Source organism: Neopelma chrysocephalum, unplaced genomic scaffold (assembly GCF_003984885.1).
Source record: "Neopelma chrysocephalum unplaced genomic scaffold, ASM398488v2 Primary Assembly neopelma1_283, whole genome shotgun sequence".
Lineage (NCBI taxonomy): Eukaryota > Metazoa > Chordata > Aves > Passeriformes > Pipridae > Neopelma > Neopelma chrysocephalum.
The window spans coordinates 43,514-70,822 of record NW_020897945.1 but is presented as its reverse complement, the minus strand read 5'-3'; the positions used below and the strand labels follow the sequence as shown (position 1 = coordinate 70,822).

Sequence of the window (27,309 nt, the reverse complement as noted above, 5' to 3'; positions counted from 1 at the left end):
TGAAAGTGAGAAAGCTGGGAAATTTGGCCTTTAGAAAATCCACAAGGCCATATATTTCAGCCACTTCTAGTTATATAAATCAGGAGTATCTGTTTGGGACTGGGTTAAGAGCCTTGGATACAGCACTTCTAACACTTCATCTCTGGTGGACACAAGTGGCACCTGTGTTCACATGCCCACCTGGTGCTAGAGGAGAGCTGTGCCCGTGTGAGCCTGTGTTGGGGCTCTGTGGGGCAGTGCCACAGGATGAAGTGACTCCCTGTGGTGTCTGCATGGGGGATGAGTGTGTCTATCTGCACATCCCTCTTGCTTACTGAGGAATTTTGTTTCAGAAGGCACCTGCTGGGGCTGGGTCAGTGTACAAGTGTGTTCCTGGGCGTGCATAAGGCTCCATGCTTGTCCATTATTGCTGCATGTGTGCATCTGCTTTTCTGCCAGGGACCAATGGCACATATAGGTCCTGCCTGCATGTGCTTCCCAGTGCATCTGTACTTAGCAGCTTGTTTACTTACCTGGGTAGGAACTGTCCTCTGACCAAAGAGGAGCAGGGAAGGGGCCAGGGCAAGCTTTGGTGGCAGTGTGAATGTGTAATGTACCATCCCTTCCTGCCATACGTACACACCACCACCCCTGTAGCCTGTTCTGCTGCTGTAGCTCCAAGACCTGTTGTTTTTCAGGTCACTGCACTCTCAAACAGATAGCAGCTTCCTTGCTATTTCCCTGATGTGCATCACGTTGCATTGGTTTGTTTGCAGCCAGCCCCTCTGATCCTGTCGCTAACAATAAGGAATCCTCTCGTACGGCTCCTCCGAAGCCACATCCCAACACATTCACTCCTATGGGTCATGTCTCCCATGCATGTGGGGGAGAGTTAACTCAGTAGTTGGCACAACTGTTTTCTTGCAAAAGTGGAGATTGGGCTGGTATTTAGGCTGTTATTTTAATGTTGTGCTATTTTAATAGCTGTTCACATCAAATCTGTGGAGGATGTTGCCCCATCCACTGCTGTGTTTGTGCTTGACTGGATGGCACCAGGCAGTGTGATGAGCCCCTGAGGGTACCGGTGGGGAGCTCTCTTGCCTCCACACTTATCCATCCCAAGAAAACCATAATCCTCACTTCTCTCTTCTGAGGAGGAACCCAGAAGGACTCCGAGCTCAAAGTCGTGGATGATTTGGCCAGCCTTCCAGCTCCCTGCCAGTGTGACACGGGTGCAAAATGCCATTGGAGAGGGGAGCAGGGACCATGGAGATGTTAGTTGGCCTTCACCAAACTGTCTGGTATTTGGGTGATCCTGCAGTGACACAGGTTGGGACCCAGGGTGCCAGGGTTTATTCCAGGCCTTAGGAGACAGCTGGTTAGATTGGGGTGGGGAAGGGCAAATGGAAACTAAGATGCTTGGTTACATGGCAGCTGAGGAAATGGTGATCCTGGAAAGAAGGAAAAGGAAACAGAAGTCAGAGGTCCTGGAATTTATTCCCTGCCTGGGTTGGTCTGCTGTATTTTCAAAGGTACCTCTTAGATTTCACATGCTGGTCAACAACAGTATAATTGCCCAGATAGTTTTTCTTATTAACGTTTGTGTTGGACTATTCAAAGGAAAAGGCTAATGAATAAAAGGAAATTATTAATCTTTTGTTTTCTGTTGGGGAAGGTAGGATAGGGGAAGCCACAGAAACCTTTGCAGGTGTGAGGAGCTTGGGTGGACCCTGCACACTCACCCCTGGAAGCATTTCAGCCAACAGCAAATCATTTCCACGCCAGGCATGTTTTTAACGCAAGGCTGTTTTGTGCTTAAGTGTCCCTGTCCTCCTGCTCTGGACTGACTGTAAGCCTCATAGAAGGTTGATGTTTCTGTGTTTCCCCTAGGGGACAGGAAGCTCTTTGTGGGCATGTTAAATAAGCAGCAGTCTGAGGATGACGTGCTCCGGCTCTTTGAACCATTTGGGGTCATTGATGAATGTACGGTGCTCCGTGGACCTGATGGTAACAGCAAAGGTGTGAACCCCTCTGTGTGTCATGCCCTTTCTCCCTGCTCTGCAGGTAGCACTCACCAGCCTCACTGCTTGTGCCTCCTTTCCACTGGGGTACTTATTCCTCCACTGTGTCTTTATGGGAACCCATATCACAGCCCGGCATAGGGAGCAGGGCACGAAGAATCATCTGTCAGGAAAGACTGGGGAAGGTGGGCAGAGACTAAGGGAAAAGGAGGGGAAGCAGAGCACGATGAACAGCTGAGTTACCAGGATCACTAGTGAGCCTGTTCTGTCAGTCTGGGTCTGCAAGTTGAAATGTTTGTACCCACAATTAGGAGTCCACAGAGACTTTGGGGAAGAGGTAATCAGGGACAGGGGTGGAGATGGTGACATCATCTGTAGAGTATATCATTGAAGTAATAATTTGAGACCCTTCCTCTTTTTTCCAGGATAGAGGACTTGGGATGAGTCATCCTTTTTGTTCCCTGCTTCCTTGGGGTGGCTTTCCTTTGCCTTGCCTGAGATACAGACACTGTCTCTTGCGTGATGGCACTTTCACAGCAGTCCTGTCACTGCAATCTCCTGTGCTCTTTCTGTCCCTTTCCAGGCTGTGCTTTTGTAAAGTTCTCATCTCACACAGAGGCTCAGGCAGCAATCCACGCACTCCATGGCAGCCAGACAATGCCCGTGAGTATAAGGCCAGGGTACCTACCCTCTTCCTAATCCTCGCCCCATTACCCTGTTGCAGGGACCTCCCCACACTCTCCAATACCATGACAGGTTCAACTGCAGTTTCCAGTTGGTGTGGCTGGGAGGTGTGTGTGGGGATGTGTGTGTGCACATCTGTGCTCTAGTCTTAGTAACCATCCTGTCTCCTGGTCTGATGTTTGTAGCTATGTTCATCCAGACTGGTAGTGACAGCGCTTACATCTGTAAAGGCTAAATAAAAGAGAGCCAAAACAAGGCCATGAATTTGTCTTGGAAACAGCTCCCTGGAGTAGTTAAAAACTGAGCAGGGTGGAAGCTAACAATTCAGCCACATGGGTGGTCAGGACTTCAGTGTCTGAGCACACTCCTCGACTTCTCTTATCTAGGCAGTAGAGGAGGCCACTGGGGTGGGCTGGGTGCTGGTGGGAATGCTTTGTGTGTTATGTGGGATTGTGTAGCCATAGCTGTGCCTTCTTGTGCGAGTGGAGCTGCAGTTGTGATCTCATCTCAAGCAATCTCTAACCTGAACTGGGGCACCTCATGGGAAGGACAGTGCATTGCCTGCAGCAGGGGTATTTCCAGCTGCCAGGAACTGCTTTGCCTATCAAGCCAAGCTCATGATGGTGGGAAGATGGTGCTTGTGGCTGTCAATGACCTGGGTGTTCCTGGCCACACCATCGCCTGGTGAATGTAGCCAGGGATGCGTGCACCCACTTATGCAGCTGTGCAGGGCTCAGGGTGTGAGGGGAAGGGCATGAGAGGGAAGGGTGGGGAAGGGCACAGCCCAGGTTCCAGGCAGCTCCCGAGCACTTTCACACCAATATTTGCTCTTCTGCTCCTCTTCCCACTCTGCTGCCTGTTCTGCCCCGTCCTGCCTTGCCTGACTGCTGACTCTCTGGCTGTCCCACACCTCTTCTCTCCTGCCTCCTGTCTGTCTCCTTTCTCTGTGCCTAGGGTGCCTCCTCCAGTCTAGTGGTGAAGTTTGCTGACACAGATAAGGAAAGGACCCTCCGTCGTATGCAGCAAATGGTGGGGCAGCTGGGGATATTCACTCCATCTCTCACCTTGCCGTTCAGCCCATACAGCGCCTATGCGCAGGCTGTGAGTATCCTGCGTGTGTGTGTGGGGGAAGGCTGCCCTCCTGACTGTGGGGCACCAATGTACCTTGGGAGACCACAAACTGGTCTCTTAACAATTGCATGGAAGTTTCCCAGCACCTTGGTACTTGCTCCTGGCTTCAGTTTCTCCAGTCAGCAGCCTTGTCTTGCACAGTCTTTGCGCGTTTCTCTCCTGGAACGGGTGGCAGGGGAGAGCTGGGACCTCCTCAAAATGAGCCTGGATTTCTCTGATGGTGGTGTAGGCTGGTAGAGGTGTATGGGAATAGGTCAAGCATGACCCAGTATCTTTCTGTCTTGTTTTGAGGACAGATCAGAGACATGATTCCTAGGCAATGTCTGCCAGACATATACCAACTTGTGAACTCTTCCTCTGGGTCAGTGGCACAAATGTGTGTCTCTCTCTCGTTTTGGAGCACCACGAGAGCCCTGGGCCCAGCTTCACAAGTTTATTTCTCTGCTGAAATTCTTAAGAGGGCCCTAATCCTCCCAGTGCTGTCCTTGGCTCCCAGCGTTTTCTCACTTGGCTGGTGTGACTGTGGGGTTTGCAAGATGCTGGAGAGAGAGCAGTGGGTAGCAGAGGGCCAGAGGTGTTTCAACAGTCTGTTGAGTGTTCTTGGTGACTGTCATTTTCAGGTCTCTACTGCCAAGTATAAAGCCCATAGAAGGAGGCTCAGAAATTGCTCAAGGCATGAGAGATTCTTGTGTTGGTAAAGAACTCTGAAGTACATACTGTTACTGAAAGTAATTCTGCAGCGGGGAGGGAGTGCAAATAAACCTGTTCTTCTCATATATGTGGACACCTCTTTCTCCTCTGGCTTCAGCAGCTACTTGATGTGCCTTCCTTTCATTTACATGGCAGAGAAGGAACTGTTTCTCAGTTGTTGGCCTTTTCCTTCCAAAGATTCCCCAGAAACCGTCAAATGCCTTCTAAGCGTGTGGCAAGACCATGGACAAGAGGCAATACATGTGAGGCTCCATAATGTTGGGGAGTTTTGGGAACCAAACATAGAATTTATCCAACACAGATTATTTGATTTTTCTTGTGTAATGAAGCTGAGAACAGCTGTACCATTCCAAGTCTTTCAGCAGAAGCATGATTTAGAGGGAAGAACCCCTTCTGACCAGGTACTTTTGCCAGGACCCATCTTTTTTGTCCAGCCCACAAGCCAGTTATACCTGCGGTCAAAAGTTGTAGCTTAGCTCAGCTGTGAGTCACCAGATAATCATTCTGGTGTATCTTCTGCTGTCATGGAGATAGCACTCACTTGGGCATGGTGTGGTGGTGAAGGAGGCAAGAATGGACCACACAGTGAGGCTGTGATGGCAGAAAGTGTTTTATTAGCTTATGGTCCAGGATGTGTAAGGATGAAGAGCAGTGAGACCTTCTAGACTCGGTCTTTTAAGTGCCCTCCAGTCTTCAGGAACTCCTGCTGATGACAAGAAACCAATCAGGTCTAAGCTGTGCTCCTTGCTTATCGTTATCTTCTTTCTCCTCAGTTGTGTCTGTTACTATGTAGGTCTGTCTGATTCTTCACTGGCCTTCCTACTCCCAGACTTTATTTTGGTTTCCCCTTGACTCAAGACTCAGCCTCTTGCTTCTTCGTGATTTTTTTTTCCTTTTCCTTTCCACTGGTTTCAGTTCTCTCTCCTTTTTCTTCCTGAGCCACTGACCTCACATCTGCCTGTTCCTTCTCTTGTGTTAGTCCTGGTCTTTGGTCTCTCTTCTCCTGGAGGAGAGATCCTGGCCAGTTCTCATATGCATACAGTGTCCCCATCAGAGGGAGAGTCCTTTGAAATGCCATCTAACATCTCTCTGAAAGTGGGGACAGAAGAGAGGCATTTCCTTACTGAATCTCCTTGCAGTACATTGAAATATCCTGCTATGGGCAGCTTTGGGAGGTGGCCACTCTGGCAAGCCAAGGCTCAAGGGAACCCCAACATACTTCATGCTTGCATGATTCTGGTCTTGGAGTAGTAGATGCTGCACCCAAGGTTACCCACAGGGCTGGGAGATGCAGCCAACCATTGTGGATGTGGTTGAATCAGACTGAGAGGAGCGAGTGCTGCAAGGGTGCATCACAGGCATCATAGGTTCTTATATTCATAATTTAATAAGCCAGCAACTTTCTCTCTTTGTCCCCATGGGGTTTGCTGCATTGCCATGCCAAAGCAGTCCTCAGGAGTCCCAGTTTAGGAAGAAGAAGTTTGGAGCCTGGGTTGTTTTGGTTTTGGTTTCAGCTGGATGTTTTAAATTTACATTAATTTCTTTTTTTTTTTAAAACTATCTCAAATTAAACATGAAATAATCATACACTGTGTTAGGTCTAAAATTATTCAGATCTATTCATATATGCAAAATAAGATAGTTAAAACAGTCAAACAGTACATGTTAGCTGAAACAGTTTGTAAGAAGTCTCATCTGGGAAGTACAACTGGCTAAACATCTGGAAGGAATTTATTTCAATGCTTAAACCAGGTTTTGATCCCAGGTGCCTCTGCAAGTGAAAAGTTAGTATTTCCTTAATTTCATTTCATTCAACAAGTTAGTTCAGATGGGGAAATGTTTGAGAGCTGAAAATAAAATAATAATTTTCAATACAAAAGAGGCCTGAAGTTTTAAAAAAGCAGCCAGTGCAATTTACTAAGTGTTTATAATGCTTGAATATTTCTTGTATATCATAAGTCAGTTATGTTAGTTAGTTCCATCACAAAATATAATTTGTTCACACCTCCACCCCTTTTCTTTCTGCTCTTATGGTTCATTATGGTAATTTTATGTAAGTAATGAGAACAATTTCAGAATGCCAGTTTGGTGCATATGCAGTTGGATGCAAGTCTTGGTCCAGCCAGAGCCTGGCACAGAACAGGCATTAATGACAAAAAAGAAAATCAATATTCACATAGTGAGTAAGGAACATGTTGATTTCTGCACCCTTGAAAGGGGACAGTGTGAAGACAGAACTAGGAATGTGTGCAGGCTGCTGGCACAGAGACACTTTCCTCAGCAGAGTCCTGTGCTCCCGGGAAGGCCACATTTTCTCCCAGTCCTGGTTTAGGGTGAGTGGCTCCCAGTAATGTGAGTCCAGCTTCAGGAGAGTTGTGCCAAAGATGATGTGGTGGCAAACACACAGGTGATAGCAGGGCACTTGCTTGCTGGAGTCGTGCAGCAGTGAACCCCTGTGCTGTCAGTCCATCTGCCCATGGAGACCCCATTTTGTGGTGTCCACTTCTCCCCAAAAAGGCCTCAACCCTGTCCCAGCACTGCATTGCAGAGCAAGTTTCACCTCAGTGGCTTTGCTTATACCAGGTTACAGAAACAGCATTGCCATGAAATTCCTCTTTTTATGCAAGAATAATTATCAGCTTCTGTGTGAAGGAAATCAAGAGAAGGTTTACCTAGCCACGAACTTTTCAGAGTTACCAGATTCTTCAGCTGAGACCTGGGCCAAACTGGCTTACTGACTCACCCATTTGTGGATGAGGTAGGTTACTTGAAAGCTGTGTGTGTTGCAAAGCAGACAGTGGGATGTGGCAATGTAAGGAAGATTTGTGTTGTTTTCTTGGGTTTTGCCTTGTGTCACCCCTCAGCACCTCCTGAGAAAACCACAGTTTCCAAAGAGCCATACCTGTGCTTCCCCTGCTGTTCTTGCTGGATGGGGAAGACAAGGCTTATAAAGGGGCTGGATAATTTTGCATCCAGAACTAAGTCTTTGTTGCCACTGCACCCACTGATGGTCAAATAGGACCAGAAGGATTTTTTTCTTCTTACTCCTAACCCTCCTCCCAACCTCCTGTCCCACCCCCACCCTTCCTTTTGTGCATCTCTGTGCATCTCTGCCTGGGCAGGTGTGTTATGGGACCATGAGGAGCTGACATCCTCTGATCCCAGGGTGCAGGCCACTGCCAGAGGAAAGGCTGAGCTCAGTGGATCATGGAGCAGACCTCTGCTGCAAAGCATAACATAAAAGCTGGGCCTAGACAGACACCCAGTTGCACAGCAGGGTGCCTGTGCCAGAGTGAGCTCTCCCAGCAGCACGATCTGCTTGTTGAAGTGGGGCAAAAGCAGAGGAATTTGGACCCTGTTCCTCAAGGCGAAACTGTGTTATTTAAAACCTGGCACTGTCCCAGGAGAAGTGATCAGAGAGAAGGGCCTGTGGGGAGACAGTGTTGCTGGGTGCCAGGAGCACACCCCTTCCCTGCTCCCTTCCTCATTGCAGGAGCTCTCTGAGCCAAAGGGGCCCGTCCCAATGCCCCGGTGCACAGCTGAGTGAGCCAAAACCCCTCAAGGCTGCCGGCATGTGGAGGGTGAGGCATGGGGAGGGCTGCCCAGCCGTGGCACTGGCTGCGTGGACTGGGATGCCCACTGAGCCGTGTCCCCTGGCTGAAGGATGGGAAGCTGTACCTGGATCTCAGGGGCTTTCACACGTGGCCGGCCCAGGCCACTGTCCCGCCTCGACGGGCAGCCACTGCATGGGTACATGGCCACCAGGATCTGCGGCCCCTGGGCACGGGGACTGTCAGCTGGGCACAGCACAGGCCTTCAGAGGACGGTGCTGCTGCTGCCCACCCTGGCAGGCCTGGTCGTGTCGTGGGAAGCTCCAGGGCAGGTGGCAGGAGCCCAGTGACACGCAATGGCAGCTGGGGGCGGGGGAGGTCGCAAGGCTGCAGCTCCAGCTTGGCCCTGGTCCTGGCTGTGGCAGGCAAAGGCAGTGGCTGGGCTGGCCTGTGCAGCCTCCCCCAGCTCCGGCACGGCCGCCGTGGGCCCTGGCAGCAGGAGGCCCTGGGCAGCATTGGGCCCTGACTGCACGGTCCTGCCTTGCAGCTGATGCAGCAGCAGACGACGGTTCTCTCCGCTTCCCATGGCAGCTACCTGAACCCAGGCGTCGCCTTCTCCCCGTGCCACATCCAGCAGATCGGTGCCGTCAGTCTCAACGGGCTGCCAGCTGCTCCCATTGCACCAGCATCAGGTGAGGGCCTGGATGCAGCAGGTCCTTCACTGCCAGTGAGCCTCCTGCCCCAGCACTTGGCACAGTGCCCACCCAGGTAAAACAGTTCCTACAGCAGCATGTGGATTAGTTTGCTCTTTTCTAACAATGGAGCCTCTGAGCACAGCAGTCTCTAGTCTGCATAAACTTCTGCAACCTCCCTGTCGCCCTCACGTGCTCAGTACACATTCTCTTGCCCTACTGTTGTTCATTTTTGCTGCAGTTTTTCCCTTTGATATAGTTAAGAAGGACAGGGTTCCCAGGATTGCACTTGACTCTGAGGTCAGCAGTGCTATTATTCATTATCATCATCCCACAGTAATAATGCATATTTGGGGTTGAACTCCTGTCAAGAACAGGCATGCATCATGCTAGGTGCTGCACAAACCCAGATTAAAAATGTTCCATCCCAAAGCTCTGACAGCAGTTAGGACTGGCAGTGCTGCACACTCTTCTCACTAGTGCTGCCTCTTAATTTTGTGAAGGCTCCAGCACTAGTCTGTCATCTCCACATGCCAACTAGAAGAGATAATAGCTTCATACACAGCAGCCTTGCCAGGCAGATGGGAGGTTGGAACATGGGCTTTGTGGGACCTTGACTTTCAAGACTTTCTCTTCTTGTTCTACAGGGCTACATTCACCACCTCTCCTGGGAACAGCAGCCATGCCAGGACTGGTAGCACCGATTTCAAATGGATTTACTGGAGTGGTACCATTCCCAAATGGGCATCCAGCCTTGGAAACAGTTTACACCAATGGTCTTGTGCCATATTCAGGTATTGAGAGCAGGAGAACTCCCCACCATCCAGAGACCTGAGGAACTGCAATTAATTCCTCTTTTCTGGATTTCCCACAGGGAATACTTGTCTAGCTCCTTGCCAGGCACTGAGACTAACTTGGGGGCAGGGGGTGGGAAACAACACTACACACACACACAAAATGCACAACTGATTCTGATTACGTTTTTCTCTGCAGCCCAGAGCCCTTCAGTAGCAGAGACTTTGCACCCAACCTTCACAGGAGTTCAGCAGTATGCAGGTACCAGCTTCCCTTGTCTCCCTCAGGCCCTTGTGTGGCTGACCAGATCCTCAGGTAAATGGTTTGTTCTGTCTCTGGACTACAGCTGTGTATCCGACCACCACCATCACCCCCATTGCACAGAGCATCCCTCAGCAGCCTCCCATCCTGCAGCAGCAGCAACGAGAAGGTGAGGTTCAGAGTGGGACTATGTGTGTCCCGAGACATGGGTGGGATTTGTGTAGCTCATCTTCTGCACCACAGAACCAATGGAGAGGAGCCAGCACTGGTTTTTGTCTGCTAATCTTTGATACTGGAACTGGGCTATGGAAACAACCACATCTCTGCCATGAATGGACTAGGAAAGTTCACAGGATGCTTGTTATGCAAACTTCCTGAGCTTGTCCCTGGCCAGATGTTGCCAGGTACAAAGGGGACAGTAGGCACCAGAACACCAAGCTTTCACATCCAAGGGATAGAGTCAGCACCTTCCCTACACAGTCAGGGGAAAAGAGCACTCCATCGTTACTGATGCCAGAACCACAGCGGTACCAGTCAAACCAGCCTCTCCCAATGTACTTTCCTCTCTTTTCAGCCTTCATAGCCTCCAGAGTTTATTTTTCAACTTATTTCAAAATTGGCCTAAATAGAATTTGGAGGCAAAGGCATTCTCTCTCTGCTCCTGATTCTTACAGCAGGTGTTAGGGAGGGAGCTGCTTCTTGTGCTTATCAGGCTCACAAGGAGCAAGTGAAGGAGTAGACAGGACCAGGTCAGCCCATAAATGGGATGTAAGGCTGTAGCTTATGGACTGAAGGCAACCACTGCCTTAACTGTGGGCAGGGAATGCCAGAGGAGCAGCTTTCATGTAGCAGTGTCTGCTGCTCTCCTAGGACTGGGAGAGCTATGAACGAGGAACTCTTACCTCAGCTGAGTTCCTTCCATCAAAACAGCACCCAGACCATCACAGAGTTGTTGTGTCCAGCACCCTGTTTGAGAACTAGATAAGCTTTGAAAGTGAAGCTGCTCTCCAGAAACTTCAGCTTTGTATATTACCTCCCAGTTGCTCTTAGACAGCCCTCAGAATCCTTTGGGGAGCAGAGGCAGTGCTAGGCTTCTCCTCCAGTGCTGTGCTATGAGTTGAGCCCATTTTTCTTCCCCTTCCCTTTGGGGTTTTCTGTTTTGTCCTTCCCCACTGCCCCCATATCTGCAGGTCCTGAAGGCTGCAATCTCTTCATCTACCATCTCCCTCAGGAGTTTGGAGACAACGAGTTGATGCAGATGTTCCTTCCCTTTGGCAACATCATTTCCTCTAAGGTATTCATGGATCGTGCCACCAACCAGAGCAAGTGTTTTGGTAAGTGCTGACACCAGCAGGCGAGGGAAGCATGATAGATACTGATGACACTTATTATTGGGCATGGCACCAACAGTGCCGTTGTTATCCATGCCTGTGTCCTGTCCTTCAGGTTTTGTAAGCTTTGACAACCCATCCAGTGCACAGACTGCTATCCAGGCTATGAATGGCTTCCAGATTGGCATGAAACGCTTGAAGGTCCAGTTAAAACGACCCAAGGATGCCAACCATCCCTACTGACAGCAGTAAACAAGCAGGAGTCACTTCTGCAGCACAAGGTAAAGCTGGCACCATCATAGCACAGTTCTGTACAGTGCTGGCCAGTGTCAGGACAGCAAGGTCTGGAAGTGGGGAGCCACGAGCTGAAGGCAATAGTGCAGCTAGTGGGGCAGTGGCCTCACCTGCCAGGGCCCAGCCCCAGCACCTGAGCAAGGTGACCAGAGCAGGCCCAGAGATGATGGCCAGGTTCAACAGTCTAGATCATCAGGCAAATTTGTGGCAATGAGGCAAGCCTAAAGGCAAGCCAGAGTGTCAATCTGCAGGTCAAGATCAGGATCACATCTGGTGAAGGTAAATAGGGTCAAACATAGTGCAGTGATTGCCAGGCAGGTCTATGATGTCAATAATAAACAGATCAAACATCAAGATGGGAAGACAATCCAAGGGTTGAAGTCCAGGTAATTAGATCCATGGACAGGACACGTCCATGGACAGGGGGAGACTGGAATTTCCACAATGTAGGTCAGACAAAGGCTGATGATACAGTCTCTATAATGAGACTTGGACCTGTGGGCAGGGTGGACAGAAATTGCAGGTGAGGCTGGTCAAATTCATTAAGGCCTTTTAGTGCACTCTGACAGGCAGATGGGTTCTGTTTGTGGTCCAAGCAAGGTTTCAGTCTGCTGTCCAACTGCTCCCCCAAAGCTTTTGTCTGCCTAAAAAGGTTTTAAAACCCAGTTTTCAATTGTTACATGGGCCTGAAGTTAGTCTGCAGAGAATGCTTTCTGGGGTAAGAAGGGATAATCCCATGATTCACAGGGATCACAGATAAGCAGAGAAAAGGTGAGACCCTTAAGGACCACAGAAGAGCTGCCTGACACAACAGCTGCTGCCAAAGAGCTGCTTCTGCCAGCCTACAGACAGGGAGCAAGGGACGGCTGATCTGATTTGGGTCATAGTCCTTCATGTTTAAGCAACAGCAACTCAAAGCCTGAGGCTTGCATAGATGTCCTCCTAATCTCCCAATTCCCTCCCTCCTCCCTTTCTGTTCAGGTGAAAGGAAAGTCCAGAGGAAGAATTTCTGCTTCAGGTTGATTTACAGAAAGGCCAGTAAATTTATCGACTCTTTTGACACCACCCCTTTCCTTCCTCTGCTTCCCACCTACCCACCCCATCTTCCTCTTCCCCTCCTCTCCAAGACACGCAATTAAAGAGAAGGCTCAATATCTGCCCAGGAGGAAGATTCTTGCCACGACCGACTCATATTTGCTGCTAATGTGGTGCATAGCAAAGGGACCAGCAAACCAGCAGCCCCTGGGGACATAAACCTCTTCCTCTCGGGGTATGGCTGGAGTACGTGGACCAAGAAAACCCACTGGTGTGTCTCTAGGTTAATGCAGTGATGTATGGAAGTTTAGTCCCATCCCTTCCTCCCTCTTGCTCCGTTTCTGGCCCTTTCATAGATAAATATACATATATATACAGTCTCTATTTTTTTTTTTTAAAGTGGCTCACAGGACCAAACTTTTCAGACTGACTGCTTGCAAGAGGTATTGGAAGTTCGGGGTTTACCTTTGCAACAGTGTCTTCTCAGCACACACTGCAGATAGGCCTGAACATTTTGAGAGGATGCTTGGGGAGAGAGAGGGGAGGGTGGCAGAGGGTAGGGAGAAAGAGAGGATCACCTCTCTGCTCAACATTAGCAAGAAAGAGGAGAAATACATACCTCCAGGATTAGGGCACAGTCAGATGCTCAGCTCGAGTCACTCATCCACCGTAGCACCAGCCTGGTTAAGGATCTCAAGAGCTCTAAGTCTGACCTTTCCCAGGGCTTCTGCAGACAAAGCTCCTGGAATTTGGTGCCAGACCCCATCCTGACAACTCCCTGATTAGGCTGAGAGCACAGGAAACCAGTCACTTTACCTGCAGGAACTGTACTGCCTCCCCACACATGGCACAGATCTGTGTTTCATAGTTCTCCATGGTAACAGCATTTTCTTGATGAAGGCAAGAGAAGATAATAGTGTGAGCAGATGCAATCTTCAAAACAGTTACAGAATCCTCCTGGGGGCTACACACTGCCTCCCCGTGTCAGATAAGCTAACGCTTTCCATAAGCTGTAAAATGTGGTGAGGGGGTTGAATGACATAGCAGAGCTGCTTAGTGAGCAGTTCTGATTCCCAGATGAAACAGGACGTTTTCTCCCTCTGAATTCAGCAAGAAGACTCACCTCACACACCCGTTTGCAAAGCTTTCCCCAGCAGATGCAGGGATAATATGATGAAAGAGGGTTGTCTTTCTGTTTTTTCATTTTTCCCGGCACTCCCTCCAAGAGACTGATAATACATTATGGAGCATATATATATATATATATATATATATATATAGGGACAGCTATATACACAGTACTCTTATGCACAGAATGTAGTTCAGAACTTGATTTAGAAAAGATCCTCTGGGAGTGGGGGGGGTGTCATGCTGACAAGGCTCATCCCTTTAACAGTTGGAAACAATCTCTTAAGTTTCTACAAAAATAAGGAAAGCAAGACAGAACAAACCAACCAACTCCACAGTGATTAATGAATGATTAATTTCAATATTCTGGAGTTTGATAAGGTACCACAAACATTTGGGTGGGTGGGTGTGGGGGTGTGTGTGCAGTGAAACATGAATAAAGGGTTGGTGGGGAAAGGCTGATGCAATTATTACTGAAGTGAGCTATGGGGATTTTAGAGAATCTTGGCCAACTCTCACTCTCCTCCAGTTTCCCTTTGTTCAGGTGTGTGTGGCACAGTTCTATAAGTACCTTCACATCTCCTCAACTACCCTTCTGTATCTGATGCTGAGAGTTTATGAGAGATGAATGAAGCTGTGTGAGTCTGTGTGTTTCTATAGTCCATGTTTACTTATTGTAAATACCATTTTTATACTTAACATCTATTATGTATGTGATTTGTATAATGTACTTTATTTCTGCTACTAGTAATTTCATGAAGTTTAAACTTAGTCTAATTTTGAACAAAACAAAAAAAAAGAAAAAAAAGAAAAAAGACCAACAAATGCAAAATGGGAAAAAAAGGACTTTGGAAATCCTAGGTCAAGCTGGTTTAAAACAAGCATTTACAATTTCTTCCATCACAGTTACTGATGTGACTGTAAAATGTTGCAGGTGCGATACAAGCTTTGTCAATGTCGAATTCCTCACTCTGGGCAAAAAAAAAAATCCTGAATTTATTTAATAAAAGTTTTACTTGCTAAGTAACTGAGGCTCTACTTCATGCTGTTAGTTGCACCTGCTTTCACTTACTGCACAATGCTTGCACTTGAGGACATCACCAGAGCCCTGGGGCTGATTTAACAGGTCCCATGCAGTCAGCAAATGTCTGCCAACAGGCCTGTGCCCACAGAATCCAAGTGACCAGTGTTCTTTCATAGAGGAAGCATCAACATGTAATACTAACACATTAAAAAACTGTTTAATTAAAACAGAGATTAAAATTCTACTTAAATGAAACAAGGAGGTTCACAGAATTGAAAAAGCAGTGGAGCAGGATGTCCCAGGAGTGTGCAGACAGAGGTTAAAGCTAGGGCTGAGAGAAGGCTGGATGCAGTAAAAGCAGACAGGTGAGGCTGAAGGAGGGGAGATGGGAGGAGGGCTAAGACAGTGAACAGTGGAGATCTCTGACTCACAGCTAGCAACATCAGAACCGTGGCTAAAGCAGGATGAGAGGAAAACCAAGAGCAGTCTTAGGAAAAGAGCTAAAGTTACTTTGCCACCACTGCTGCCCTGCTCCTGCTTGACACCAACAGGAGGCTTAGTGGGATGGTGGGAATGTAGTTAAAAGGGATATAGGATGGGAGAGGAGACAAACTGGGCATCTTTTAAGGACTGCTGTAGTTATAGTAACTCCTTAAAACCTGGCCCCGGTTGCTGGGGAACAAAACCCAGAGGCAGCACAGCTGCTGCAGCCACCAGGGGTAGAAAACCTCCTGCACCCGTGTAGCACCTCCCCGGATGATGGCGAGTGCAGCTTCAGGAGCAGGCGAAGCACTTATGTGCACTTTGCCCCTGGAAAGAAATGGTCAGAGGATCAAAGCAAGTCAATCCCTGGCGTGGTTTTAACTCTGCCACAGGGCTCTGCACGCTCATGTTCAATGCTGAGGTGGATATGCACAACCCCTGTGATGTACCCAAACAAGTGCACACTCCCCATTGGTTTTTTTGCACATCCAAAGAGATTCCCACACATCTCAAACACAGTTGTGGTGCATTTTGTTGCATGCTTTCAAGAAGAGACATACTCCTGCAGACACACTCCCTCCCAGATTCCTGCATCCTCCTCCAAATACACACCTGGTATTCTGTAATGCTGTGTCAGTATCAATCAGACCCAGGATGCACAGTGTGATAGAGACATTTCTCTTCTGCATGATGAGTTCATGGCGCAATGAGCTGAAGAATCCATCCAGTGCAAACTTGGTGGCAGAATAAGAAGTGGTGAAGGGAGTGGGTATTTTCCCTGGAAAGGAAAAGGAGAGAATGGAAACCACCAGGAAACTGGCTGTAAGGAGAATCCATGGTTAGGGAGTCTGGGCAAAGATGTAGACTTTGTCATACTGCATCAACTCACATTCTGTTCAGGTGAGTTTCCCTCTACTTCTAGTCCCATGCAAGTACTTAGACAATTATACCAATTTGTGCAAACAAATCTCAGCACAAAAGCCACCACATGTGTGGATAAGGGAAGGAAATTTCTTTTAACTTACACAGTAACCAGGTCACATGCTGGACTAAAAAGCCCCCTGTGATGGTCTACCTGCAGCCTTCCCCTCCCCCAGAACATGCAAACACAGGGACTGGGTTGCACCCTGGGGTCTTTGGCCATGACATTTCCTTGGCACATTGCGTCAACAAGGCAGGGATGACCCAAAGTCTGAACTTGTGTAAGGTGATGCAGCTCCCTTGAGCACACACTGAAGACTCTCCTGCCTTTCCGTCCTGTCCAGCAGATGCAGCTGCTCAGCAGCTGCTATTCAGGCTGCCCAAAGCCAGAAGGCCTGAGAGGGGCAGGATGATCCTAATGCTGTGTCTGAAATGCAGCAGAGGTGGGCCTGGCTGTGAGGGACAGGAGTCAAACATGCAGATCTGGGCACGTGACAAATGAAGAGCAAAGTTGCAAGGGAATGCAAAAATGGTGCAATACAAAGAAGGTCTTCCAGAAAACAGGAAAACAGCCAGCCACCATCCTGAGCCCCTCTTCCCCCCAGGGGGTTCTAGCCAAGCAGCAGCACTTGCCCTGGAGCTGCCCCTATATGTGTGTGTGTGTTTGTGTGTATACACACACACTCTTATCATATACTTATTACATATTTATAATATTATTACATACTATAAAATGCATAGTTGGAAAATGTGTTGAGGGGTTGAACGACAGAGATATGATGTGCTGGGAACTGTTGTTCCACAGGGCCAGCACTTACTGCAGGTAAAGTCACTAACCTGTGAGGGAAGAAACAACCACCAGCGAGCCTCTGTTCTTCTCCAGGGTGGGAAGAGCTGCTGTTGTAAGTGCCACATAACTGAAGAAATTCACCTGTAATGATAAAAGTAGGCATGGAAGAAGCAAGAGGGTTTGAAAACATGAGCCTGAAAGTCAATACAGTGATCAGAAACGGAAAGGAGCATAGCTTGGATTTGCCTTTTCAAACATCAAGTGAGAAAAATCATCTCTGTAAAAATGGGGACAAACATTGCATCCATGAGTCTTGCAGATTCCATAAAAAGCAACGGAGAAGTTTCAGAGCAAAGGTTATTCCTTGTTTTTAACATAAAGATTTCTTGACGAGATACAATTAGCTGTCCCTGGTTTCTCTGTATGCTATTCTTTACTCTGCAATTCCTATCCAGCAACAAGGATATCCGTGTCTCAATTTGCTCCCCTTAAGTTTCTCTTGACTGAGCTCAGACTACAATGAAGCATAATATTCAGCATCTCTTCAGAGTTTGACTGCTCTCTAACGTGTAAGAATCTCTTACCTGTGATCCTAAGTTCCCACTCTCCAGCAAACAGGCTCCTTCCAAAACAAAATTAGAACTAGTATGTATGACGCACCCGAACTAAGAAGACTGAATCAAGAAAATGGCTCTTCATTTCCATGGTCCCAAAACCTGAAACCAAGGTAATTCTATAGGAAAACCCTACCTCTGTGAACACAGACTCAAATGGCAGACAGCATTTCAAACAAATTTGCTGTGTTCTGCAATGCCACATGCACTTGCCATAGATTAGCAGGAAGTGTTTGCTGCTCACCTATTGGCCTTCCTAAATTAGACACTTTAACTGTAACTACCTATTGATCCCAACAGTCCTGGGCTAATGAGAGAGAAAAAGGACGGAAGGAAAGAGAGAAGTTTGCAGTTCTTGCCAAAAATTTCTCTTCACAAAATGTACAACACTTGAGCAAAATGTCTCTCTACTGACAAAGCCTCCAAACTGTTTGACTTGAAACGTGGATGAAATAAAAGGTTTGTTTTCAACCATTGCCATAGACTTGAATTTGCCTTGGAGCTTCCCAAAGCTGTCCCAGGAGAAGCCTGACTCACCTAATTCCAGGCGAGCTCTTCCTGCTGGCAAACCTCACCTGCATGAGCCAGCGGGTGTATTCCACATCTCCCGTCCACATCTGGAAATGGGTCATGCCAATGTGGTTCAACACCAGATAATCCAGTCCCCCTGTGGACAGGAGAAAAAGCAGTCAAACCAAGGGCCCATCCCCTAACCAGCAACCAAGGAACTCAGAAATGCCAGCAGGAGGGTTGAACCAACCAGGAACTCCCTCAGAAGGCTAGAAAGTGCTTTACCGTGAAGAGGGATTAAATATGCTCATCTGGGAGCAGCTTTGACTGCTCCTTAGGGGTAGAATTGAAAGGAAAGGTGTTAATCTTTGACAACAGCTATCCAAAATGATGTTTTGGGGTGATTCAGACTTGGAACCTAGTTCTGGTGGTACATCTATTTCCAAAGTTACAAGTATACAAATCTGTAACAGAAAAATTATGATTGGTATGGAAATGTAACAGCAGAAACAGCACTGCTGGACTGACGGGTCATCCAGATCACAGCACACTTACACAGTTTCTTAGGATGCCCACATCAGGAAAACCAAGAGCATAATGAAGTAATTAAGACACTCAAATAATGGACAAAAAGACAGTGAGTATAATAGTAAACACTGCCTAATGACAGTCTGACCCAAATGAGACAAGGTGGAGAGACAAAAGACCACAGTCACTCAACTCCTGTGGTGCACAAAAGACAATCAGAAAGTAGGCTGTGGTCAAAATGTGCCCCAACCAAAAACTCAGAAGACACAATGAGGACTCAACAGTGGACATATCTTGTCCTTTGCTTTGTTACAGAGGCAGGTCATGGCTTTCAGACCTCACAGTTTCTGTCTCTCTCAACCCAAGGCACTACGTTCAGGGTTGGATTTGTGCAGCTGGTCCTCACCCACATAAGGCACAGACATGTCCATGTGGTACCTGTGACAGGTGAGGTACTGCAGCTGTCGCTGTGGGGTGTGGTTTTAGCAGAGCACTGCAAGCAAGTACTTTCTGCATACTTTTCTCCTCTAGCAAAGACATGCCCTCCCCATGAAAGGCTACTACAAAGATGACCACATCTCGCCTGGTATTTACAAACTGCACACCCTCCTGTCCTTAACATCCCTCTCAGGGAGGAACAGTTCAGGAAACTTAAGCAGGAAGCTCCTACTAGAATGAGAACTGCACATATCTGAAAGCCAAAGAGATGCCCAAGATGCTCACCCAGCTTTTGGACAGCAAACTGAACCACCTTCTCAGGTTCTGAAGGGGAAGACATATCTGCAGGGATATAAAATATTTTCTTTGCTCCAAGTGTCAGGCATTTCTCCATCACCTTGAAAGAGAATACAAATCCAAAGATTAAAAATTATGGAGGCGGAAAAGAATAGAAAAAAGGGCTCCGTAAAGCACATACTCTGTCAGTGAGAGTCAATTCTGGACAGAGACACACTTTAATTTTAAATTTACTGCTATTCAGCCCACGGAGAGCTCATTTTGCATCCAGACTTTGTTTAACCAGATAGTTAAATAGAGGTAACTCTTAGCAGGATGCAGATTTAAATCTACCTTGGAAAAGGATGAAGATTCACCCAAAAAAAGCCAGTCTTCTTCAGGAGAAATCTTCTGAAGTATGGGTTATGCTTTACATTATTAAGTTCTTCTTTTTGTTCCAAAGTACCTGGAAAGGTATTCACCTTTCATAATTCCTTTGCTATGTTGAGTAGTGAAGGTGCCTAGTAATGACACACAGTTTAGCTATTTGCTGAAATAATGCCTTCCAGGAATTAGGAACTATCGTTATGCTCACTGTCCCCAGATCACCTTTTGTGACATTTCATAGTGAAGAACTTTCCTTGGAAGTCACATATTCCCGCAGCTAAAGAGTTGCCATCTCTAAATATTGCCCCATTTTATAAACTACAGATGAAGTTCTAATCTATTTGAGCTGGTCCAAAAGTATTTAACCTACAATAAGGCTTAAAACAGCTATAAATAGAACAGTTTGGACTCTGAAAAGCTGCACAATATTGCACAGGAATTGTAGTTGATAGAATAATAGAATATCTCAAATTGGAAGGGATCCACAAGGATCACTGAATCCAACTCCCTGTCCTCACCGGGCTACCTCAAACCAAACCATATGATTAACATCTGTGGTCCAGATGTTCCTTCAACTCTGACAGGCTTGGTGGCATGACCACTTCTCCCTGGGGAGCTTGTTCCAGTGACTGGCTGACGCCACCCTCTCAATGAAGTACATTTTCCTTATGTCCAATCTGAATTTTCCCTGACACAGCTTCATACCATTTCCTCATGTAAATATTCAGGCAGTAAAAAGTTCAGGCAGTGTATATAAATCTTACGGTACAGGCCAAGCTCCCTTCTGGGTTTATGCCTAACAACAATTCTGAAGGAAAATTTATCATGCTGACAACTAATTTGTTGTTGTTTCGGAAAAAGTCTAAATCTCTCATGTCTTCCCTCATACAACGAAAAAGTTCTTACCTTCTGCAGCACAGCTTCCCTCCTAGCAGTCAAAACAATTTCAGCACCAAATCTGGCATAATGATATGCCATCTGCTCTCCAATCCCAGCACTGGCTCCAGTCAGGAGAACACGGGCACCAGACAAGCTCTCTTATTTAGGGGAAAGAGAATAGAAGATATAGAAGTAAGTGAAGGAAGCAGCAGAGGAGGAGCTGCTCTAGTAACTATTGGCAGAGCTCTAAAGCAGAAAGATGTATGTAAGTGCTGAAGTCTTGATGCTTCTCCAAAACTAGAAGAGGCAGGACTGACCTGAAGAATACTTAATGGTACCATGGACCAATTCCCCAGGCCCAACTGCCCTAGACCTGTGTTGCTTCATTACTGTGTTTCTGGTGACCCATTGTACTTTGTTATCACTGCCAAGGAATAATGACATCATTCTGCAAGCGAGCTGTCTCATATTCTTTTTTGTCTGGGTTGCTAGACCAAAATCTTTCAAGAACAAAGTTGGTTTTCACATTCTGAAAAGCTGTGCAACATAAACCAGGCTATGCACCTTCTGCATATCATTTATTCTTTGCTGTGAGTTTGGAGACAGGTCAGCCCTCTTGTGCTGGGCAGTTTACATCTATAGAGACCCATCTTGACACCAAGGAGTTTGCAAGCAAAACATAAAACGAGAAATGCAGTGGCAAAGTGCCATTTTTTCCCCACACAGACAGCAGAATCCCTGCTCTTAAACCATTTTGTCTTCCTCTGTTTCAAGCCTCTCTTTGTTTCCGGGAATGAAGCATTGCTTTGGGGTAACCAACTCTGGTAAGACTATGGGCAGGAATGAGACCATCAGTCAGAGCTTGGAAATTCAACCTCTTCTCTTCTGTGACTTATATTTCACAGCTTGAGATCATCCCCCTGATGAGCCTACCTGGGGTAAAAGGGTCTTTCCAGAAGAAAGCTATGAGCCCAGCTACAATTCCTGTAGCACAAAGCACTCTTCCAATTGCCTTCATATCCCTCCAAGTTGTGAAGAACAAAGTGAAGTCTGGAAGCTGAGCACTCCACCCAAAATACTGTATTCTCCTTTCTCTGATACCGGGAGCCAACCTGCAAGAGGCAATGAAATGTCCCGTGCAGAACCCAGAACGCCACCCGAGTCGTTCCCTCATCGGGAGCCACAGTTACCTTCGTCAAGAACGAAAAGGATCTTTCGCTGGCAATTGCCAAAGCCCTCTGAGCTCAGAGCCAGCCTCCACACAGCGCGACTTCCCCCCAAGCCTGCAGGAGGAAAAAAACCCAAAAGCCCTCGTGTCTAATCTTACAGAACGTTTAATTCATTAAAGAATTATGGCGCCCACAGTTGGCAGCGGCCACCCCAAGCAGCCGGACCCGGGGGTGGCCGGCGCTTTCCCGCCCCGCAGCGCGGGAGGGAGGCGGCGGCAGAGCCCACAGGCCGGAGGCTGTGGGGACAAGGGGCTGCCGCGCGGGCCGAGCTCCTGTGGGGACACGAAGCGCAGCGGGACAACCCGCTCTGCCGCCCGCCATGTTGAGATACACCAGGACACAGCGGCGGCGGGCGCGGGCCTCCCTCGGGGCGCTCCGGAGCCGCTCTGCTCGCGGGAGCGCGGGGACAGGGACGGCCCCTCCCGGCCCCACAACCGCGGCCCCCGCGGCCGCGCCCCCCGAGCCGCCGCCGCCGCCGCTGGGCGGAGCTCCCGGCCCGGAGCAGGTGACGGCTTCCGCAGCCCCGCCATGGCCGCCCGGCTCGTCCCCGTCGCCAAGTGAGTCCCCGCGGCCCTGCCCGCACGGCCCGGCCCGGCGCTCGCCCTTCCCGCTCTGCTCTCTCCGCCCGCCCCGCGCCTCCCGCTCCAGGGGCTCCCGGGAGCTCCCGGGGGCTCCCCGGCTCTCCGTGCCCGTGCCCGCAGCCCCGGCCTCGCCTCGCTCCTCCGCGCCGCGCCCTTGGCCTCGGCCGCCCCCGCGCCCGGCTGGTTCCCGGCCGGCAGCTCCTCCTGTGTCTTCATGTGCCGGGCGGGATTGCGGCGGGTTTTTTTCGGGGCGAGCATGAACACGTAACATTAAACCCAGAGTGCCGCGGAAGGGCGCCCGTTTGCCGGGGGAACACGCTCAGGTCTGGAAATACAGCCCCACTGGCAGGGAAGGAAGCGTGGAAGGGTATTCTTGGGAGTGAACAGTACGTTTTAGCAGAGAAATCCCTTTTCCCCAAAATATGCGTGAATACATGAATTTAAGTATTGATTCTCTTCTTGCCTCTCTCGACAGATGTATCTGTCCCTATATTCTACTACTGCAGTACCACTGTCTGGCAGGTTTTGGTTTGTTTGTTCATACAATAGCTTTTCTTGTTTTTTAAAGGGAAAACAATTCTCTGTCCTGTGAATCTGGAAAAGTCAGTCTCCTCAGATCTCTTATTTATAACAAAATTGCCAGTAAAGGCCAAATACTATCTTCCCATCATCCAATTCGTAGGTTGCCACTACAGCTGTAAAACTGCACACCATGCAGTCTGCTGGGAAACTTTAAAAGCCTGGGCAGTGCAAACACCATAGCCAGATGTTAACTGGACTTTAATGAGCTTAAAGAGGTATTGGTGTCTATCCTTATTAATAAGGCAGCAAGAACCACATGGATGACTTACCCACTGCAGAATCCTTTAGTTCCTCTTGTCAAAGGTATGTGCCAGAGTGGCAGATACTCTGAGATGCTTGATACTTCTGCATTTTTTTCATGAAAACTGTTACTGATAAAATGTGAATAGGTACAGTTTCAAGGGGCTAACGGGGAGTAGTTGGCCTAGAAAGAAAAGGAAGGTAGCTAGATATTTTTCTGCAACTTTTTGTCTGCAGTAAGACATTAGAGTATTTGTGACCCTTAGATTTCTTTACTAATACCCTCCCTTTGGCAGTCACAACCTACTGAGACATATGCACTGATGGTCATAATGTGAACTGAACTGTTCTGCTTTTGATCCTTTCAGGTTTGTTATCAAAGGAAGCCTGGCTGGAGCTGCTGTATATGTGGCATATGATCAGGGGCTGCTGGGCAGTGGCACACAAGGTGCTGAAGCACTCAAAAAAGCTCAAGCAGCACTGCCTCCAGCTATCCAGGAGTGGACGAGTTACCTAGGCTGGGAGGTAAGGGCTGTTTAGATGGACAGTGCAAAACAAACACATTCTCTGAATGAGGAGGAAGCATTGGGGTGATATTCTGATTCCAGTGAAGTTGGTAGGATTTTTACTGTTGAAAGTAGATTTAACATTGCAAATATTTTGAAGAGGATTGAAATGGAAGGAGAATAAAATTTTAAATTTGGAGGAGATACACGGCTCACAGATGTTACTTCAAAGGAGAAGGGGTAACCAGCCTATGCAGGGTCAAGGAGAGGATTGCAAATATGCTCTGGGTGATATTTCACTATGTAGTGGTATTCCTAAGCTTCTTTTGAAGAATCCTACATGCTTTCAGAAAAACCAATGAAAATATTATCCTCCCATATTCTCAAATTGCTAACAGTTCATCAAATTGAATTTAAATTGCCTGAAGAGGCCCTCCTCTATTAGTTCTTAGTTTTTAAAATCCTCAGAAAAGAAGCCTTTGCTTTAAGTTTGAAAAGCATTTTTCATGTTAGAGACAACTCTAAACTAAGAGATGACAGCCAGCCATGTAAGGAGACAGCTCAGGAGATGTTTTTCACAAGCACCCAAATGATATGTACTACCTTCTGGGGAAAAGAGCAAAGCCCAGACTTAAAGTGTCATGTCTGATCCCTTTCGAGACTTAGGGAGAGTAGGCACCTAAGTATTTTTGAGATCTGAGGTCAAGAGGCTTTGCCAATGTGATGTGAATTCTAAGTGAAACGCCTCAGGTGCTGATATTTTGTCTTTCTCTTTCTAGCTCCCACCCACTCCAAAATTTGACTTTTCCCTCTCTGATTCCTGGAATAAAGGTAAAATAACCGCTCACCAAGCTCTGAAAGGAGCAAGGGGCCAAGAGTGATGTAGCTTATACCAGTCTTGTTTCAACATCGTCCTCCTAAATTGAATGATGGAGAAGGAGCTGATAGATGTTACAGTCTGTTGGAAGAACCATTGGGACTGGGGCTGAGGAAGCATATTCTGCTTCAGACTAGCACACTGACTGACTTTGGACTTAATTTCTTGTTGTTCCAACTGTGAAATAAGGAGGAGGATGTGTGTCCATAAACCTGGCTGCCTTTTCTAACCAGGGAGCTGGTGTCTCTACCTACAAAGCTTGCTGCCTACCTGTGCCCCAAGACAGGCATGGCTGTACTATCCTAGAACCTAAGATTGAAAGTTTCAGTAAAGTGTTCAGGGAGGCCTGTGGCCCCCACAGTAAATAAGTAGAGTTTATGCACTGGTGAGTTCATCAGCATTGGCAATGATCAAGGAAACTAGAGGATAAAAATAAATGATAACTTAAGAAAGGTGTACCTTTGGTTAAAGGTTGAAGACTCTACAGATGCTAGTATGTCTGAACTGAGCCCTTGAATTTTCAGAAGGAATGGGCATTCCTGTTGTTCCTAGAATTTTAGGCATCTTGTTTGAAGGTTAAAGCATGTTATAAATACCTAGTAATAAATAGTTTTTATGGTGCAGCAAAGAGTCTTTATGTAATTGTGGGGACACACGGTACACAAATACTGTGACATGTCCAGCATCACCCATGGAGTCTGTGATAAGGCCAGAAATAAAATGGAACTTAGCCCAGTTCTTTGTTTCAGTCTTGTGATTGTTTCATCTCATATAGAGGCCCTTAAGTTGGAATTTCTGTGTCACAAATGTTACTGAGACAATAAAGCTGTACTTGAACCAAGGATCATTCAGGCCACAGGGTGTTTGAAAGCATCTGAGTTAGAGCTCAGTTTTTCTTTCTGTGTTTAGATATCTACAATGCTAGAGTAACAGTGGGAAATTTGGCTTGAATGATGACCTTGGGATAATTCTTCTCTGCTTTCCTTGCAGGAGTGCAGACAGTCATGTCTGCCTTGTCTGTAGCTCCCGCCAGGGCCTGTGAATACACGGTGGAAGGCTGGAAGTATGTGAAGGATCTTGTCAAATGAACAGGTTCTCCAGGGTTCATGATTCTCTCTATCCTGTGTTGGCTTTGAGAGGATGCACAGTCCGTCGCTCTGGAGGGCAGCTCAGCCGTGTAAGGGCTACAATAAAAGACTTTGGAACTTCAGTTTGTATTTGGGTTGGTTTTAGCATACAGACTGGAACAATTGCTTTTTCTTAGCAGTGATCAAAGGCTTCAGGGATCACAGATCATTTGTAATGAAGTGGTGGCCGTATGCTGAGGTACCACCTCTGTCCCAAAGCTGCCAAGCTTAGTAGCTAAACAGATTATTCTGAAGCTGAATTAATCTTGAAAGTGAATGCCATCTTATTCAAAACAAGCCAACAAGAGTTACAAAAAAAAATTAAAAATCCAAGGTAACAGTAAAAGATGTTGTAAAAGATGGCTTAGGGCATTTATACAAGTGCAGGGAGGGTAACTGAGCATGAAACATTTTGTATCTGCATGAAACATTTTGTTAGGTCGCAATATGCTCCACTTGGCAGACTCTGCATGTTTTCATTTTAATGTGGATGAAAACTTTTCCGAGGTCAGTTTTCAGTCTCAGCCAAGGTGTACCTAAGGAGCACCAATGGCCTAGAGGGCATCACTATTGTAAAATGAAGTTACAGACTGAGTCTCTGTTTTTAACCCTTTGTGATGGGATTGTAGCATGGAGGTTGGTGAAGTCATTATATCATGGCACAGCATCAGTATGAATCTGTTCCCTCCTCACAGGAAGCATCTGTGTGTGTATCAGATGGGTTATTGTAATTGCACAGCTTGTAACCTCTCTGCTCTTGGGTCTCTGTCCCAGAGCTGCTGCTCATGCTTCTAAAACCAGGGACGGATTGACCTCGCTGCTGGCAGCAGGGCTGTCATTTCTCCCACACTGATGTGCTAACAACAGTTGCATTGTTCTAGTCTATGCTAGTTACAGAATGAGCTGAGGCACAGCTACAGAACAGGAAACAGGCAGTGGTAGGTAGGGAGAGCAGATGAGTGCTTACTCAAATTAGGAGTCAGATTTAAAACATGAGAATGAAGGATTTGCAGTTTCGTTTCCTTTTTTAACAAACAGTTATATGATGAAACCAACTGCCAAGAGATTTCAGAGGATTTGACTAAGGTATAAATAGCTTTAAAAAGTGCTTAAGTTAATTCCTGAGGGATGGGTCCAAATCTATGGTCCAGATGGAAGCTACAAGTTTAGTAAACGTTGGAGTTCTCTGTTGTGCAGGTGGCAGATCCTTCACCTCATTCTAGAACCTTGATAACCTCTATCCATATCCCATTTCTTCCTCAACTTCCCAATGTCAACTGCCTTTGAAGCAGCACAGCTTTTCTTGCAGGAGTTTCTGTCATAGCTACCCGTGTACACACCCCAGAAAATAATGGTGCTGAGATACTTGTGCAGGGCTGCTTATGCAGGCTGGCTCCTGGGGACACCAGGTTAACGCCAGCTATGAGACAGGAGCTGTCTGCCATTTTCCAGCCCCTGTACAGTCAGCTTGCTGCAGCTCAGGCAACTGGCTTTGAAAAGCAGCACGTCATAACATAGCTCAGCTTGGGATGCACTGGGAATGTGGGTTTACTGGAATACACCTCTCTTCCCTCAAATTAGAGTAAGAGTCAATCTGCATGGAGAGCTCAGTCTGCCATTGACTACCCCATCACTGAGCTTTGATAAAAGAGAGGACTTGATTTTCCAGAGCACTGTTTAATTTTTACAAGTCATAACCTCCAT

General features: G+C 47.3%; 3 protein-coding genes across 4 annotated transcripts in view; 2 read left to right on the top strand and 1 right to left on the bottom strand.

Annotated features, from left to right (window-relative positions):
* Positions 1 to 14,640, top strand: part of CELF5 (CUGBP Elav-like family member 5) — a 40,452-nt gene extending 25,812 nt beyond the window's left edge. The window contains 10 exon segments of the mRNA XM_027704528.1: positions 1,870 to 1,998; positions 2,584 to 2,663; positions 3,639 to 3,785; positions 8,625 to 8,769; positions 9,417 to 9,563; positions 9,763 to 9,825; positions 9,911 to 9,994; positions 11,016 to 11,159; positions 11,272 to 11,437; positions 12,432 to 14,640. Coding sequence (XP_027560329.1) covers positions 1,870 to 1,998; positions 2,584 to 2,663; positions 3,639 to 3,785; positions 8,625 to 8,769; positions 9,417 to 9,563; positions 9,763 to 9,825; positions 9,911 to 9,994; positions 11,016 to 11,159; positions 11,272 to 11,399 — 1,067 coding nt within the window. The 3' untranslated portion in view covers positions 11,400 to 11,437; positions 12,432 to 14,640.
* A 192-nt stretch (positions 14,641 to 14,832) lies between these two features.
* Positions 14,833 to 22,039, bottom strand: HSD11B1L (hydroxysteroid 11-beta dehydrogenase 1 like). Of its 2 annotated transcripts, none has more exons than XM_027704529.1 (8): positions 21,654 to 22,039; positions 21,397 to 21,575; positions 20,491 to 20,621; positions 19,207 to 19,318; positions 18,021 to 18,112; positions 16,879 to 16,972; positions 15,733 to 15,940; positions 14,833 to 15,447 (listed from the first exon to the last, which is right to left on the bottom strand). In XM_027704529.1, exons 2-8 carry the CDS (start codon positions 21,479 to 21,481, stop codon positions 15,261 to 15,263), a joined length of 909 nt encoding a protein of 302 aa, XP_027560330.1. In that variant the 5' UTR covers positions 21,482 to 21,575; positions 21,654 to 22,039; the 3' UTR covers positions 14,833 to 15,260. The 2 variants fall into 2 exon arrangements, with proteins under 2 accessions (XP_027560330.1, XP_027560331.1); XM_027704530.1 differs by having other exon boundaries at positions 15,733 to 15,898.
* An 86-nt stretch (positions 22,040 to 22,125) lies between these two features.
* Positions 22,126 to 25,688, top strand: MICOS13 (mitochondrial contact site and cristae organizing system subunit 13). Its single transcript, XM_027704531.1, has 4 exons — positions 22,126 to 22,249; positions 23,464 to 23,620; positions 24,381 to 24,432; positions 25,469 to 25,688. The coding sequence occupies exons 1-4, from the start codon at positions 22,221 to 22,223 to the stop codon at positions 25,564 to 25,566; spliced, it is 336 nt and encodes a 111-aa protein (XP_027560332.1). The 5' UTR covers positions 22,126 to 22,220; the 3' UTR covers positions 25,567 to 25,688.
* The last annotated feature ends 1,621 nt before the right edge of the window (positions 25,689 to 27,309 follow it).

Coding starts and splice junctions, on each gene's coding strand:
- HSD11B1L (XM_027704529.1), bottom strand. CDS start 21,481: ATGAAGGCAATTGGAAGAGTGCTTTGTGCTACAGGAATTGTAGCTGGG. Junction 20,622..21,396: donor GAAAGACCCTTTTACCCCAG/GTAGGCTCATCA, acceptor CCCCTAAATAAG/AGAGCTTGTCTGGTGCCCGT. Junction 15,448..15,732: donor ACAGCATTACAGAATACCAG/GTGTGTATTTGG, acceptor ATTTCTTTCCAG/GGGCAAAGTGCACATAAGTG.
- MICOS13 (XM_027704531.1), top strand. CDS start 22,221: ATGGCCGCCCGGCTCGTCCCCGTCGCCAA. Junction 23,621..24,380: donor CGAGTTACCTAGGCTGGGAG/GTAAGGGCTGTT, acceptor TTCTCTTTCTAG/CTCCCACCCACTCCAAAATT. Junction 24,433..25,468: donor CTCTGATTCCTGGAATAAAG/GTAAAATAACCG, acceptor CTTTCCTTGCAG/GAGTGCAGACAGTCATGTCT.